The 16731-nt window shown below is 41.7% G+C and overlaps 1 protein-coding gene across 3 annotated transcripts in view; it reads left to right on the top strand.

Annotated features, from left to right (window-relative positions):
- Tnpo3 (transportin 3) overlaps positions 1-16496 on the top strand; it is an 88735-nt gene extending 72239 nt beyond the window's left edge. For 2 of the 3 annotated variants that reach the window (XM_063285739.1, XM_006236186.5), the window contains 3 exons: positions 4088-4200; positions 13795-13891; positions 15426-16496. In XM_063285739.1, coding sequence (XP_063141809.1) covers positions 4088-4200; positions 13795-13855 — 174 coding nt within the window. In that variant the 3' untranslated portion in view covers positions 13856-13891; positions 15426-16496. The remainder of the gene's footprint in view (positions 1-4087; positions 4201-13794; positions 13892-15425) is intronic. The other variant, NM_001106587.1, reaches the window with a different exon arrangement.
- The last annotated feature ends 235 nt before the right edge of the window (positions 16497-16731 follow it).

Raw genomic sequence — 16731 nt, 5'->3', positions numbered from 1 at the left:
TTATTTCTATCTTCCTGTATCTGTTGAGGCCTGTTTTTTGACCGATTATATGGTCAATTTTGGAGAAGGTTCCATGAGGTGCTGAGAAGAAGGAATATCCTTTTGTTTTAGGATGGAATGTTCTATAAATATCTGTTAAATCCATTTGGTTCATAACTTCTGTTAGTTTCTCTATGTCTCTGTTTAATTTCTGTTTCTATGATCTGTCCAGTGATGAGAGTGGGGTGTTGAAATCTCCTACTGTTATCATGTGAGGTGCAATGTGTGCTTAGTAAGGTTTAGTAAGGTTTCCTTGCATTTGGAGCATAGGTATTTAGGATTGAGAATTCATTTTGGTGGATTTTTCCTTGGGTGTATATGAAGTGTCCTTCCTTATCTTTTTTTTTAATGACTTTTGGTTGAAAGTCAATTTTATTTGATATTAGAATGGCAACTCCAGCTTGTTTTTTCAGGCCATTTGCTTGGAAAGTTGTTTTCCAGCCATTTACTCTGAGGTAGTGTCAGCCTTTGTCTCTGAGGTGTGTTCCTGCATGCAGCAAAATGCTGGGTCCTCTTTACGTATCCAGTCTGTTAGTCTATGTCTTTTTACTGGAGAATTGAGTTCGTTGATGTTGGGAAGGAATGTGATTGCCACTTCCTGTTATTTTCGTTGTTAGAGGTAGAATTATGTTTGTCTCTCTTTTGGTTTCATTGCAAGGAAATTATATTCTTGCTTTCTGTACGGTGTAGTTTCTCTCCTTGTGTTGGAGTTTTCCATCTATTTTCCTATGTAGGGCTGGATTTGTAGAAAGATACTGCGTAAATTTGGTTTTGTTATGGAATATCTTGGTTTCTCCATCTATGTTAATTGAGAGTTTTGCTGGATACAGTAACCTGGGCTGGCATTTGTGTTCTCTTAGGGTCTGTATGACATCAGTCCAGGATCTTCTGGCTTTCATAGTCTCTGGTGAGAAGTCAGGTGTAATTCTTATAGGTCTGCCTTTATATGTTACTTGACCTTTTTTCCCTTACTGCTTTTAATATTCTTTTTTTTTTTTTTTGTTTTGTGCATTTGGTGTTTTGACTATTATGTGACGGGAGGAGTTTCTCTTCTGGTCCAATCTATTTGGAGTTTTGTAGGCTTCTTGTATGTTTATGGGCATCTCTTTCTTTAGGTTAGGGAAGTTTTCTTCTATAATTTTGTTGAATATATTTATTGGCCCTTTAAGTTGGGAGTCTTCACTTTTCTTCTATTATCCTTAAGGTTTGATCTTCTCATTGAGTCCTGGATTTGCTGTATGTTTTGGACCAGTAGCTTTTTGTGTTTTACATTATCTTTGACAGTTGTGTCAATGATTTCTATGGAATCTTCTGCTCCTGAGATTCTCTCTTCTATCTCTTGTATTCTGTTGGTGATGCTTGTATCTACGGCTCCTTGTCTCTTCCTTTGGTTTTCTATCTCCAGGGTTGTCTCCCTTTGTTCTTTCTTTATTGTTTCTATTTCCATTTTCAATTCCTTCACCTATTTGGTTGTGGTTTCCTTTAATTCTTTCAGGGATTTTTGTGTTTTCTCTCTAAGGGCTTCTACTTGTTTACTTTTGTTTTCCTGCATTTCTCTAAGGGAGTTCTTTATGTCTTTCTTAAAGCCCTCCATCATTATCAAAAAAAATGTGATTTTAAATCTAAATCTTGCTTTTCTGGCATGTTTGAATATCCAGTATTTTCTTTGGTGGGAGAACTGGGCTCTGATGATGCCAAGTAGTCTTGGTCTCTGTTGCTTAGGTTTCTGCACTTGCCTCTAGCCATTGGGTTGTCTCTGGTGTTTGCTTGTCTTGCTGTTCTGAGAGTGACTTGACCGCACTGTAGGCTTCTGTGTCAGCACTCCTGTAGAACTGTTTTCCTGTTTTCTTTCAGCCTTTCCTGAGAACAGGTGCTCTGATTTCAGAAGTATCGGCCCTCCTGGAGACTGTCTTCCAACTCTAGGCACAGGCTGGAATCAAAGGGTTCTTGCACCCTGTGGGCACAGTTGGCACCATGCGATTCCCTCTTGGGTCTGGACTGTGGGCAGAGGGTATTCTCCTGTGCCCTCTCAGGAGTGTCCACCCTTCTGAGGGTCCAGCTCTCTCCCCTACGGGATTTGGGTGCAGGGAGCTGTTTGACCAGTTCAGTTCGGTCCAGGACACAGACCAGAACCGCGGGTACCGGCGGCTGTCTGTTCCTGTATCCCTGTGTCCAGAGGCACTGTGCAGTTTCCCCTTGGACCAGTGAAGTGGGCCGAGGTGTGCAGAGGTGGCAGTCTGTCCTGCCGTCAGGATGTCTGCACTCCTCGGAGCAAGTGCTTTTACCCAGAGCCATCTCTCCAGCTACCACGTCAGAACTGTAAGCGTAATGACACAGTATTATAACCTATAAATTATTTTTGAAAAATATGATTTTTAATGTTAGTATGTAAGCTGTTTAGGAAAATATATATAGAACTTAAAATGAACTGTCTTCCAGAACCAATAAATAAATAATAAAAATTCATAATGGTACCTATAGTTGCCATTGTTTTTTGCTCAATGCATAGGTTCAGAGGCAGATATTACAAGAAAACTGGTGTCTAAACTCTTTTATATGTATATTAATTCATTTTATATGTATGCTTTCTATATCAAGTGACTCAGAAATCACACATTTATGACTCTTTTCCCAAAAACATAACAGTGCAAGTATAAAGGGTGTGTATGTGTGTTGATTAAAAATTGCTTCTGTGCAATCACTACCAATGTAATCATGGTTTAAAGGAACTTTTAAAATGCATGGTTTAAGCAAGTCAAATTTAGTTAACTATGTAGTTTTAGCATGTTTCTAATGATCACAGTTCACACTAGTAGCAAGACTTATGTAGATAGATAACCTGAGTAGGAGGTCCATTTGGGCCATGATACCATTATGAAGACTTGTAAAGGAAAAACTCGACTGCTGAATTCCAAATTCCTTATTTTTTTATGGTGGCAAATGCCTTTAATCCCAGCTCTCAAGGACAGAGGCAAGAATATTTCTGAGTTTCAGGGTAGCCAGGGCTACACAGTGAAATCCTGTCTCCAAAAAAAAAAAAAAAAAAAACCAAAAAACAGAGACAGTGTGAGGTAAGTATTTGTGACACTGAGACAGTCAGAAGAGAGAGAGAGTGTGTGTGTGTGTGTGTGTGTGTGTGTGTGTGTGTCAGCATATATGCTTTGTTGATGTTTAATTTATTTTTCTTAAGACAAGATCTGACTGTAGAGTCTAGGCTAGTCTGGAATTTTCTATATAACCCAAGCTTGCCAGAAATTCTCAGTTCTCCTACATCTGTCTTCCAAGTGCTGGGATCAACCACATGGGTCTCTGCCTGGCTTGGCCCCACTATTTAAAATGTAGGCTGGAGAGATGGGCTCAGCAGTTAAGAACCTGGCTGTTCTTCCAGAGGTTTTGGGTTTGATTCCTAACACCCACATGGTGGCTCATCTGTAATACTAGTTTCAGGGGATCTGACACCCTTTCCTGACCTCCAAGAGCACACTGCACTCGTGTGTTACACAGACATGTATGTAGGCAAAATACCCACCCATACATACACTTACAATAAAATAAAATCAGCCGCACACTGTGGTACACTCATCAGTATTTCCAACTATGCCTGGTTCGTCTGTAACATCCACAAGTGTTCTTCAGTTCTTTCTTCTTTGATTTGATCTTTTCTTAGCTTCTTCCTGTCTTCTCAAAGTTAGAACATGCTAGCAGCATTTTTCTTACCAGTATCTTTTGTCCTCGCTTTCTCTGGTGTCCAAATGTTTGCTTTGAGTTGGTTTTGGTCTTTAAGCTCAAGAGTTTTCTGGCACACAATTTTTTTTAGGAATAAACCAAGAGTCTCATCCAGAAGAGACTTCATTTGCAAGATATGGCTGACCTCTGTCTCTCTGAAGAGAAGCTAGTCCTGCATATGCAGAGTTCATCCACCCAGATGTTGAAGACCTAAGATAGTGTTTTGTTAATCTTGTTTAGTCCAACTAAAGGGAACTGTCTGGAGTTGGTCGGTATCTTTAGGGTGTCAGGTAAGTAATCTGAATTTCATTTCTCTGTGCAGACTTTCTGTCGGTGGCTAGAGAATTCCTTGAAAGGTTTGCCAAAGGAGACAACGGTGGGAGCTGTCACAGTGACACATAAACAACTTACAGATTTCCACAAGCAAGTCACTAGGTGAGTGATACTGGGGCCTTGTGAGTGGAAGATAGTGGCTGAGTTATGTAGAAAATACATCTGCTTAGATTTGAATTCCATCAGTTGGCATAGAATGTCAGTGGATGGTGACATCACTGCACGCGCATGCACATACACACACACACAGGCACGCACGCACGCACACTTTGTGGTCTCTACATAGTATTTATGGCAATGACTTTTGTTTCTTTTTTTCGGAGCTGGGGACTGAACCCAGGGCCTTGCGCTTCCTAGGTAAGCGCTCTACCACTGAGCTAAATCCCCAGCCCCGGCAATGACTTTTTAAAATATAAAATGGTATTTATTTGGGGACTTGGGAAGGGAATAGAGGCAGAGAAAGAGAACAGGGGGGGGGGGGGGGAGAGAGAGAGAACATCATGGCAGTAACTTCCTTTGTACTTTATAATTGTTAACCTTTCTTTAATAGGTAGAACCTTTAGAATTTTGACTAAATGTTAAACACAGGAGGCATCTATTCTTACAGTTGTGTAATGATGTGTAAGCCAAAGAGTGAGTGTTTTGGCAAGGTTGATAATGTCGGGGGAACAAAACCTGGAAATACAATAATTCTCCATCCATAGGGAAGGGTTAGTGATTCATCATATGTCTACACTAGTAAATAGTCACTAAAAACGAAAGCCCTGTGCTAGATGAGAAATTGTACAAGCCAGGCAAGGTGCAGACATATGCCTTTACTTTGTCCATGATGAGGGAGGAACATCATGTTGGAAGAACATAGAAGAACAAAGTTGCTTACCTTGTGGTGGCCACGAAGCAGAGATGGACAGGAGGGCCAGAGTAAGAGCACAGTGTATACCTCCCCAGGCTGGGGAGGCAGGCTGCTCAGTATCTAGAAGACAAGGCTGGGGAGACAGGCTGCTCAGTATCTAGAAGACAAGGCTGGGGAGACAGGCTGCTCAGTATCTAGAAGACTGTTCACTGCTCCTCTTGAGCAGCTTGAAACCCTAGCTCCATCATGGCAGCTCACAGATTATAAGTGTAGCTCCAGATCTGGAAAGAAAATTATGGTGTAGGCTCCTGAGGAGTCTGGGTGGGTTATATTTCACTTGCAGTCAGGATGCAGAAAGAGTTGAATGCTGGTATTTATCTGGTTTTCTTTTGTGTTCAGCCACATTTAGGGTGCGTTTTTCCCACTTCAGTAAACCCAGCTTAAAAGCATCCACATGCCCAGAGAGTTGTCTCAGGTAGTTCTGGAACCTGTCAAGTTGACAGTTAACATCAGCCATTATGAATGTATATGCCTGTTTTATTTATTTTTCTGTCCGTGCACATTTAAGGTTGCTTCTCTTGTCTACTGTGAACGATGCTGGTATAAAAAACATTGCTGGGCTGGAGAGATGGCTCAGTAGTTAAGAGCACTGACTGCTCTTCCTGAGGTCCTGAGTTCAAATCCCGGCAACCACATGGTAGCTCACAACCATCTGTAATGAGCTCTGATACCTTCTTCTGGTGTGACAGCTATAGTGTACTTATACATTAAATAAATAAATAAATATTTAAAAAAAAAAAACATTGCTATAAGCATGGATGCTGTTGTTACACTTACCTCCTAAAACATGGGAGTGTGAGCCCAGGGTGATGACAAAGACCTTTAATCCCAGGACTCATAAGTCAGAAACAGGAGGATTTCTGTAAGTTTAAGACCAACCTATTCTACAAGGTAGAATAGTTCAGCCAGGGCTATATAATGAGAACCTCTCTCGAAAAAAAACAAACACAAATGGCTTGCTTGGGGCTTCATAGTCTGACTTACCAAGGACCTACAAGGTAGAAAGGGAGAACTAACTACAAGGAAGTTGTCCTCTGATCACAATACATCTGCTATAGTACACACACAACACACACCTATAAATAAATTAATAACTGGATGGACGGACGGACGGACGGACGGATGGATGGATGGATGGATGGATGGATGGATGGATGAATTTAAAATGAGTTTAGGGGCTAGAGAGAATGCTGCTCAGTTGAGAGTGTTTGCTGCTTTTGCAAAGGTCCCAAGTTCAGTTTTCTAGCACTCATGTTGGACAGTTTAAAACTTACTATAACCATAGCCCAAAGGGATTCAGCACGCTCTTCTGGTCTCTGAGCACCACCAATAATAATAATAATAATAATAATAATAATAATAATAATAATAATAATAATAATAATGTGTTTTTGTTTGTTTTTTTAAACCGAGACAGGGTTTTTCTGTGTAGCTCTAGCAGTACTAGAACTCTGTAGACCAGACTGGCCTGGAACTCGAGGTCTACCTGTCTCAGCCTCCCAAGTACTGGGATTAAAAAGCATATGCCGGGCTGGAGAGATGGCTCAGTGGTTAAGAGCACCCGACTGCTCTTCCAGAGGTCCTGAGTTCAATTTCCAGCAACCACATGGTGGCTCACAACCATCTATAAAGAGATCCGATGACAGCGACAGTGTACTTATATATAATAAATGAATAAATCTTAAAAAAAAAAAAGCATATGCCACCACCTCCACCCAGCAAAATATTTTATTGTGGGTCCTTAGTTTTTGTTTTTGTTTGATTGTTTTGAGACAGGGTTTCTCTGTGTCTCCAGCTCTTGAGAGTAGCCACTTGAGCAATTAAACCTAGTATGAGCTAATATTTCATTTGCTTATTGGATATCTGTATCTTTAAAAACTTTCTAAGTCTCATAACCTTTTTTGTGGTTATTTTTTATCTTTTTTGAGACATGGTCCTACTGTCTTAACACAGGCTGACTACTGCCCATGGTGACCCTCCCACTCTGGTCTCTGTAGTGCTGGGATTATCAGTAGAAGGCATCGTGCCCAGCTGTTTGCTGGTGGGTTAGTAGAATTGCTTCTGTACTGGCCTCTACACTCCCTATTCTGTACATGGAGTGTAGATAGATCTCTTCTCCCACTACTTTTACTTCATCGATTGTGTCCTTTGGTGTTCAGTGAAGACATTCACATTCTGTTTTTAATTTTTGCAGTGCTAAGGATAGAACCTACAATCTAACATGTGTCTTGCAAGTATTCTGTCACTGACCTGTTTCGACATGTTCAAGTTTTAATTTTAACATAGTTTAATTTCTGCATCCTGACCAAGATACTTGTTTTTATCCTACCCAAAAATTGCCAGACCCAGAAACATTAAAAAGTCCCTCTATGTTTTCTGTGAAGTTATATTATTAGATTTATCTTTCTTCCTTCAGCTTATTTATTTTATATAATGGTAGGGAATGGTTTTTTTTGTTTTTTGTTTTTTAAGACAGAGTTCCCTGGCTGTCCTGGAACTTGCTCTGCAGACCAGGCTGGCATCAAACGCACAGAGACCCACTTCTCAAATGCTGACTGAGATCAAGGCATGTACCACCACTGCCTGGCAACTTCAGTTTTCTTTACAATGTTTATTCCAATGACTGGTCCTTCTCTTTTAATGGTCTTGACATCTTCCTTAGGAAACACTTCCGTGTACTTGAGGATTTGCTTCTAGGCTCTCTATTTCACTGATCCGTATCTGGCTTTATGTCAGTGTCATGCTATTTTGATTTCTGTGGCAATATCATAAATTTTGAAATCCACAATTTTGAGACCTCCAATTTTGTTGTCTTTTTTTTTTTTTTTTCCCCTATTTTTCGGAGCTGGGGACCGAACCCAGGGCCTTGCGCTTGCTAGGCAAGCACTCTACCACTGAGCTAAATCCCCAACCCCGCTTTGTTGTCCTTTTTAAAGACTGTTTTGAGTACTTGGAGTTTCTTGAGATCCTATATGAATTGTGAAAATCTTTCTGGTGTTTCTGTAATAATGTTGCAGGTTTGATGACTATTATACTTAATCAGTAGGCTTCTTTGGGTGTTATTGATAAGGTAACCTTAACAATATTAAGTCTTCTGAGCTGGGTGTGGTGGCTTAATGTCTGTAATTCTAGCTCTGGGAAGATGAAAATACAAAGGTGATAAATTTAAGGCATCCTCACCCACTAGGAAATTCAGGACCAACTTAAGCTACATGAGACTTGGGCTTAAAAGGAAGTGGGGGTGCTGAGGCAGGAGGATCATTTAAGTTCAAGGCTAATCTGGGCTATATAGGTAGTTTCAGGTCAGCCCATTCTATAATGTAAGGTTTTGTCTTTAACTAAAAATTGAAGAAAAGGAAAGAGCACTGTTACTTTGTGGTTTACTAAGTGACTAGAAGTTATGCCCTAGAACTGATATTTTAACTTTGTATCTACTGACATTGATGGCTGAAAATTAGCATGGTAACTGGCTTCTGTGGTACATTTATCCAGAGTGGGAATTTGCCTGTCCCAGGTAAGAATCTATGGATCTGGGTAACCTTATGAAGTGATTTGATTTTCTTTCATAGTGACTCTTCTTATAGGGGTGGGGGGTGCTGCCTACATGCAATCTCAGGTGAAAATTGCTTCTCACTACTTCTGTTCCCCTTTGCTAGATCTTGCTGGTCAACAGAAACCACAATCTATCTGTTAACCCTGACTTCCTTGAAGCAAATGGAAGCCTAAGGGAAATCTTGCAGAGACTGTCAGTTTAAATTTTGCCATTATGCTGTTTTAATTTCAGTTAATTCATTTGCAAATAGGATCAGTACTACCTTATAAGGCTATTAACAAATGCCAAATAGTATCCCAAAGCTCCTACACATAATAGATGATCCACGAAGTTTAACTCCTTTTTGTTTGGAAAAGAAGCTGCCAGAATGCCATTGCCTATTTGGAAAACTAGCTTGGGCATGTCTCTTGCCAACTTTACAGAAGCCACCCACACATTTTGGAATATGTCTCCACAGGCCCAACTGTTCTTGATGGGGCTTGTATATAATGAATAGAGTAATGGATACATCTGAGAGCAAGGTCACAAGCAACATTATTCTTCAAGAAAAGGGAAGGGAAAGGTACCCAGAAGAGTCACATTGAGAATAACCATGTTCTTGATCCTCGCCCAGTGAGAAGGGGACTGAACCAAGTAGCCTTGACCTTCATTGCCAAACAAGTTCTACAGCTCCCAGAGCAGGCTGTGACGGATTGTGTGTGTGTGTGTGTGTGTGTGTGTGTGTGTGTGTGTGTGTGTGTGTGTGTGTGTGTGTGTGTGTGTGTAGCTAAAAGGTTTGGGATTGCTCACCTTCTCTTAGTAATTCCCTAGTGTGTGTACCCTTGAACCTGTGCATGACTCAGTCTCCCTTTTGGTTTTAAGGTCCTCTGACTCTTGCCTCAACATGCTGTTTTGTTTGCCACCTTAGCAGGGAGGGTGAACTGGTTCAGCTTCATTGTAGCGAGTTCCAGCCTGCTTTTCAAATGGTGTTAGTAATTAATTCCCCAGCTTTCTTAGTTGGTCAAGTTGAAGAAAGCTGAGCCTTGTCAACCTCAAATATAGTTTTTCCCAAAAACTTAGTAAACGATCACTAGCTCAGATTAATCAAGACTAGAAGAAATCCTGCCATTATTCCCAACTTTTCCATCTTGGTGTGACTGCCTACCATGACATCTTAAAGCTAAAAAAGATACTAAGCACGGAGAGAGTTGGTAGTGGAAAGAGAGACCAGACGGAGTATCTTGGTGCTCAGGTCGTCATTACCTACCAAGACTTCAGATAAAAGAGTCAATTCTCAGCATGTGCCTAAGATTATAAGTCTTGACATAAACTTCTTTGGGATAAGGATTTGAATTATGGGACTAGAATATAGAAAATGGAACTTAGAAAAGTAATAGTAAAAACAGAGGCAAAGACTGGTCAATACTGTTAAGAACAGAGATAAGAAAATAGTGCTAAGTTTTAAGGAGCTTTTCCTTTTCATTTTATTTGGCTTTTGTTTTTGTTTCATCTTTTCATTTAGCTTTTGATCCTTTTTTGTGGGTTTACCCACCAAGGATGTCTGAGTTCAGAATTAGCTGGAGTTCTTCCACATAGGCCAGTTACTGTTAGGGATTGGGGCAGAGTGGAGCTAATTGGAGACCTAGGCTGCTCTTACTGTCTTAGTCACTGTTCTGGTCAGTGAACTCATATAAAGAAAAGCATTTAATTTTGGGCTTGCTTACAGTTTCAGAGGGCCCGTTATCATGTGGGCCCCCATAGGCCTATAACCATATCATAATGCAAAAGTCCCCATAGTCTTTCAGTCTCTTGACAAGTCTTTTCACAGACTGCTTACAAGTCCAAAGTCTCTTCTGAGACCCATGGCAGTCTCTTAACTGTAACCCTTCATAAAGTCAAAATGAAAAGACAGATCACATACTCCCAGCGTTTAAGGGCACAGAATATACATTACTATTCCAAAAGGGAGGAAAGGAAAAGGAGCACAGTGAGGAAATGCTGGACCAAAGCAAGACTGACTCCAAACTTTTCATCTGCATGTCTGATGTCAAAGCACTCTTCAGATCTCCAGTTCCTTTCAGCTTTGTTGATCTCTCCCCCTGCCCCCTCCTCCCTCCCTCCTCTCCCTCCTCTCCCTCCCCCCTCATTCCATACCCTGTTAGCAGTCATGCTCAGCAGTTATCACCTAACTCTGACATGTCCAATATCTTGGGGTCTCCAACACAGTTCACACGTCACCTTCACAGCTTCGTGAAGGGACACCCCTCACAGATGCCTGGCCTCAATGGTTTTTCTTAACTGATAAGGGAGATTCCTCAACCCCATCTTGTATCCTTGAGTCTAAAGCCAGATCCGGGTGGTTGAAGCTGTCAAGTTCTGCTGTTAGCTGGGGCTAGAAATTGACTCCCTGATTCAAATGCACTTGTATCAGCTTTCTGTTGATGATTTCCTTCAATGCTAAAGCTTTTCTTAATTTCTTTTCCCAGGTTGGAAGCTTAACTGGGTAGGCTCCTTTATTCCATTTAGCATCAGTTTTTCTTTAAACTTTTTATCTCTTGAGCATTGGACTTAGCTCCTTTATACTTCCCAAGTGCTCCTTTTTTCCTCAAACTGAACCTTTTGTATTTTTACTTGCTTGGCTTGGTCCTTTTCATCATAAATCTACATAAGGGTAACTGCTAATCACCACATGACAGAGTCAGTATTAAGCTGTCTTGAAATCTCTTCTGCCAATGCTGATAATCCAAAACTCCCCAATTTAACCTCAGGCAGACTTTTTTGGACAAGGGCAGAAAACAGACATATTCTTAACCAAAATATCAGAAAAACAGTCTCTCGCCCACTTACTAATACTCTGTTCTGAACCTCTTGAGCCTTCACAGTCTACATTGCTCTCAGCACTACTGCCTTCCACGTTCCTGCCACGATGGCCCACTAAGGCCTGCTTACAGCATCCCACCAGAATTTCCCATATTCTTCCAACGAAGGTTATACCTATCACAACAATGCACTCCCTGGTACCAATTTCTGTCTTAGTCACTAGTCTGTTGATATGAAAAGACACCATGACCAAGACAATTCTTATAAAAGAAAGCATTTAATTGTGGGCTTGCTTACAGTTTCAGAGGTTAGTTCATTTTCATCATGGTAGGGATAATGGCAGCATGTAAGCAGATACGGTGCTGGGGAATCAGCTAAGAGTTCTACATCTTGATCCATAAGCAGAGAGAGGCGAACATGCTGGACTTGGCATGGGCTTTTGAAACCTCAAAGCCCATTACCACTGTCATACTTACTTTAACAAGGCCACAGTGCTTAATCCTTCTAATCCTTTCAAACAGCTCCACTTACTGGTGACCAAGCATTCAAATACATGAACCTATAGGGGGCCAGTCTTACTCAAACCACAACACTTAACTTCACTATTCACCACAGTCCTTACTTATTTGGGGGTTTGGTTGGTTGGTTGGTTTTGGTTTTTTGAGACAGGGTCTCCCTATGCATCTATGACTGGCCTAGGACTCGTTACGTAGATAAGGCTATCCTGGAACTCACAATGATCCTCCTGTCTCTGCCTCACAAGCATTGGGACTAAAGGCATGCACCACCATGCCCAACAATTAAATTTCAGTGCTCTTTTTCTTACTCTCAAAAAAGAGGCTAGAGACAGAGGTATTTGTCCATCAAGGTTTAATTGAAAGATCTCAATTAAAAGGGGTACAATTTCAAACATGTAGGATATTAGGATAATAAATGAATCTTGAGTCTCCAGCACTTTTCTGGATGCCTGAGCATCTTCTCTTAGTTCTTTATAATAACACACCACACACCCTCTGGTGGGCTACTTGCCCTTCATCCTGACAGTGGGAGCATGAATGGCATGAGCTTGGCTGCTTCCTTAGCTTATGGTTAACTTTGAAATATAACATACAATATAAAAAAATGTAGCATTGTTAGTAAAGCTTGTTAGGTACATGGGGATATAGCTCAGTGGTTAGAGTTATTGAATCCCATGCACAAGGCCCTGGGTTCAATCCCCCAGGATGCCAGATGGAGGGTTTATGGTGAAGAAAACTTAAAAGAAAATACTTTATTGTCAAGGTTTTTCATCGGTATTTTGGACCTTTATACTTGTTGAGGGAATTTGTAGATAGGCATTTTGATATTTTTCTGTTGGATAGCTCTTAACAGTTACCCACTCTTGTGTTTAACTAGCACAGGGTGGCAAATCTGCTTTCTTGTGAGTCTGAGTCCCTGTGCCTGAGTCCCTTCCCTTCAGGAGCATGTGCAGAGTGCTCTCTTTTCCAATTGCTTTTGCTTAGCCCGCCTGGAGTTCAGTTAGCTAAGCTGTTCAGAAAATACCCAGAAGAATGAGATTTCTCAGTTGTCTTCTAAGTGGGTTTCAGACAAAGGGAACTTTGAAGAACTGGAGTCAGGTGAGCATGGCTCCCACAACACTTGGGCACCTCAGCATCTGCTGAGGACCAGGTCCTACTTATCCGTTCTCCATTTCTGTGTGTTAACCCTTTCTGTCTCAAGAGGAGATCCTGAGCCGCCTGTCAGCTGGAAAATTAATGACTGACAGAGTAGTTACTGGACAAGGCTTTGGAAAGAGAATCTGTCCTAGAAGGAAAACAGGAAGCTCAGGACCTAAGTGAGCACTCTCATAGAGCTAAAATGCTCCGAGCCTCATGGGACCTGCTGGCCATCTTCCTTTGAGGGCATCTATATATCTTTTACTTGTGTCAGGATTGTCGAGTCTTGCTATAGAAACTTATGCTTGGGGTTGGGGGATTTAGCTCAGTGGTAGAGCGCTTGCCTAGCAAGCGCAAGGCCCTGGGTTCGGTCCCCAGCTCCGAAAAAAGGAAAAAAAAAAAAAAAGAAAGAAACTTATGCTTACTGAGTCACTTTTGTTCACTGCTCCTTTGTCATAAATGTTTTATATGAATGGGTTTGATCCTCTGAGTAACATGAAGTAGATAATAGAGACTAAGGCTGAGATTGGTGTCTTGCCCAAGAACACAAGAGCTAGAAATCAGCCCTAAACAGTTTGTCTCCGAACCTGTTCCTTGAGAAGCACTAAGCTTATAATTATCTTCAGTTGTAATACTTAATTTTTACCCTGAGTTCTGGGAAGATCGGATGAAAATCATTGCCGGCAGAGTTGGAACCGTCTTCAGTGTGCCTCCTCGGCATGTTAGCTCTCCTTTTTCAGTCAAGGGCCTCTTCATCCACCTTTTTTCTCTTCTAGTGCTGAGGAATGTAAGCAAGTTTGCTGGGCCTTGCGAGACTTCACCAGGTTGTTTCGATAGCTCAAGCTCACACTCCTGCACTGTGCCTGTCATCAGGTGAGTCGTGTATACTTCTAGTTCTTTCTGGGCTCTTGGGGAGGTTTGAGACTGGGAATATGTTTAAGACATGGCTCAAGTCATGGAAGAACTTAGTGTTGAGCTGTCTCAGCGGCTGAAGTATTAGGTACCCTGATTGTCTGGGCCAGAGCAGGCTGATCATCAGTGTATCTGGATGCCATTTTCCACTCCATAGACAACGGCAACTATTGCAGACTGCATCAGAAAAATTTCTTCCCTTAGATACTTTGATGTGTGCTTGGTAACAATCAAGTCAGCACTTTTAGCCTCTGCTACTTTGCTGAGAACAATGGGGACCATAATTCCTGACACTTTTCTTCTCAGACTTGCCAGAAATAATATGCAAGCAGTTTATTCTTACTGCTTTTATGATTGACATGCCAGGGAGATGTAGGGAGGCAGAAGTTCCTTTGGCTGTCTCCTTATGGCGAAATTTCTCCATGGCTGTCCCTTCTGATCTGAGGCAAAGGCTCAGCTAAGGAAAGGAGTGACGACTGGGTGGCAGTGTGCAAAGAAAGGCAGTTCTCTGAGCCCGCCCTTTAACATCTTAAGGAGAATTTATTGTCTTGATAGACAATACTCAGAATCTATGGCACTTCCTGGTGGTTTCTGTAATAGATACATTAGTAGGTCAGGGTGATGTTCAGTAGTGTCTTACCACACCCAAAAGGATACTAAATGTTGGCTCTTTAATAAGGAACCATCGGAAGTTGTCAGGGTTTGCATGAAGGCGGCTGTAGATGTTCACAGCTGGTGTTCATCAAGCCCTAAACTAAGCCCATGCACCATTCCTTGTGTGTTGAATGTATTAACCAGGGGTTGGGGATTTAGCTCAGTGGTAGAGCGCTTGCCTAGCAAGTGCAAGGCCCTGGGTTCGGTCCCCAGCTCCAGAAAAAAAAAAAAAGAATGTATTAACCAAGAGACTCTTTCTGCAACTTTCTGTTAACTATATATATATGCATCTTACAAAGAATTGAAGGTCAAAGAGTTTAACAATTTGTTGCAGTTAGAAACTAGGGGAATTCAGGTGTTCTGGTACCAGAATCTTCGCTTTTAACCATTGTAATGGATGGCACATCTGCATAGCATTCTTTCCAAAGAGTCTATAGTGATTGCTAAATCATTGTTAGTTTTAAAAAAAAGTGTTCTTTCAAAATTAAATCTTTCATGAAAACTCAGTATTTACTAACAGACTAAAGTGGAGCTTTTCTGATGGTTTTGCATGGAAATTCTACTGTTGGCTTCCTCCCACCCTTTACCTCATCCTTAGTGTCTGCAGCTCAGCACAGGCAGTGCTATATATAGGCAGTGTCTCAGTGAAGTGAATGTTACCTTGGAATTGCAAGTTGAAAAAAGCCAGACTTTGGTTTTGCTTGTTTGTTAAAAGAGTTCTGTAACAGGTGACAGGAGTGCACAGCGCACGTGCACAGCACTGCCTCCAGGCCGACTCTGACCCTCTCCCCCTGCTTACTCTCGGCTGGTGCTTACTAGACCGTCTCTTTTCTTTTGTCAGGAATGTCTTTTTTCATTAGAAGACAGGAAGAAAACAACCCAGACTGTGTCCCACAATCAGAAACCTCCGTTGTGGCAGAGGGGCCTTCACGACCACCATACCATCCCGCCACACAGGGAGAGACTTCACCCTCCAAGGCATCCTAAGGAGTCCCTGTTTGGGGTGTGAGGGGGAAACAGCGCGCGGTATTTAAGGATGGCTACAGCCTGTCCGGCGTGGTGGGAGGGAACTAGTTTCCTGGTGAACTTCTTTCTAAAAGGAAAAATAATTTAAGGAAAGTTAAAAAAAAAAAAAAAAAGAAAGAAAGAAAAGAAAAGAAAATTTTTTAAAAAGGAAAGCTGAGATGAAACCAGAACTGAAATTCGCACTGGCAGCAGAAGATGCACACACATGACAGACACACACATGACAGACACACACCAGCATGCAGTGCACACGGAGACATGGCAGTGAGAGCTGTCTGAGACAGACCCTTACCTTAGGGAAACGAGGGAATAGCGTCTGCTCTCCTTCCTTTAAACACAGGTGAACAGAGGAAACGCTCTCCCCAATTCCTCCACCTTTAGAGCCGCCCAGACAAGGAGCCTGTTGTGCTTATATCATGGTTAGGGATGGTAGTCAGAACCAGCCAAGGTGACCCAACCCTGATCCTATCGAGTTGCTAAGTCCACTCCAGTCCACACGTCTTCGTCATCAGCTTTGGGGAGAAAAGCCAAACCTGGGGAGGGCGGAGAGGACAAATGTGTAGTAAACCTTTCCCTCTCTCTCTCTCTTTTCTTCTCTCTCTCTCTCTCTCTCTCTCTCTCTCTCTCTCTTCTCTCCCTCTTGATTATTCATCCACAAATATGGGGTGGGAGGGGATTAAAAAGAGGGCAAGAGTATGAAGGGAATGTATTTACAGGGCTACCTGTATTTTGCTAAAAAAGTGTGAAAATTAATTGCCTTCAAGGGCACTGTTCTGTCCTGTGTGTGGCCATCTTATGAATAAATCAACAGCACCAAAAAAAAAAAAAAAAAAAAAAAAAAACAGAAAAAAGGAAAAAAAAATAAAAACCAATTTTTCAAATTTTACCAGTGTGTTTATTTCCATTCACTACTCACTGCTCAGAAGTGATGGGCGTCTGAGCAGAGAGCTTAAAAGGGCATGACTGGTAGGGATAGTCTCTTGCTCACTGCGTAAAGCATCACCTGTCAGTAAAGAGCTAAGCAGCCTATAGCCAGGCAGGGTAGTAAGGTGGATTGTGTGTGGGAGAGGTCGGAACTTGGAAAGAGTCAGGCCTGAGAGATTAGCCACTGAGATGTGGAG

Source organism: Rattus norvegicus, chromosome 4, assembly GCF_036323735.1.
Source record: "Rattus norvegicus strain BN/NHsdMcwi chromosome 4, GRCr8, whole genome shotgun sequence".
Classification (NCBI taxonomy): domain Eukaryota; kingdom Metazoa; phylum Chordata; class Mammalia; order Rodentia; family Muridae; genus Rattus; species Rattus norvegicus.
This window is presented reverse-complemented; position numbering and strand designations above follow the sequence as displayed.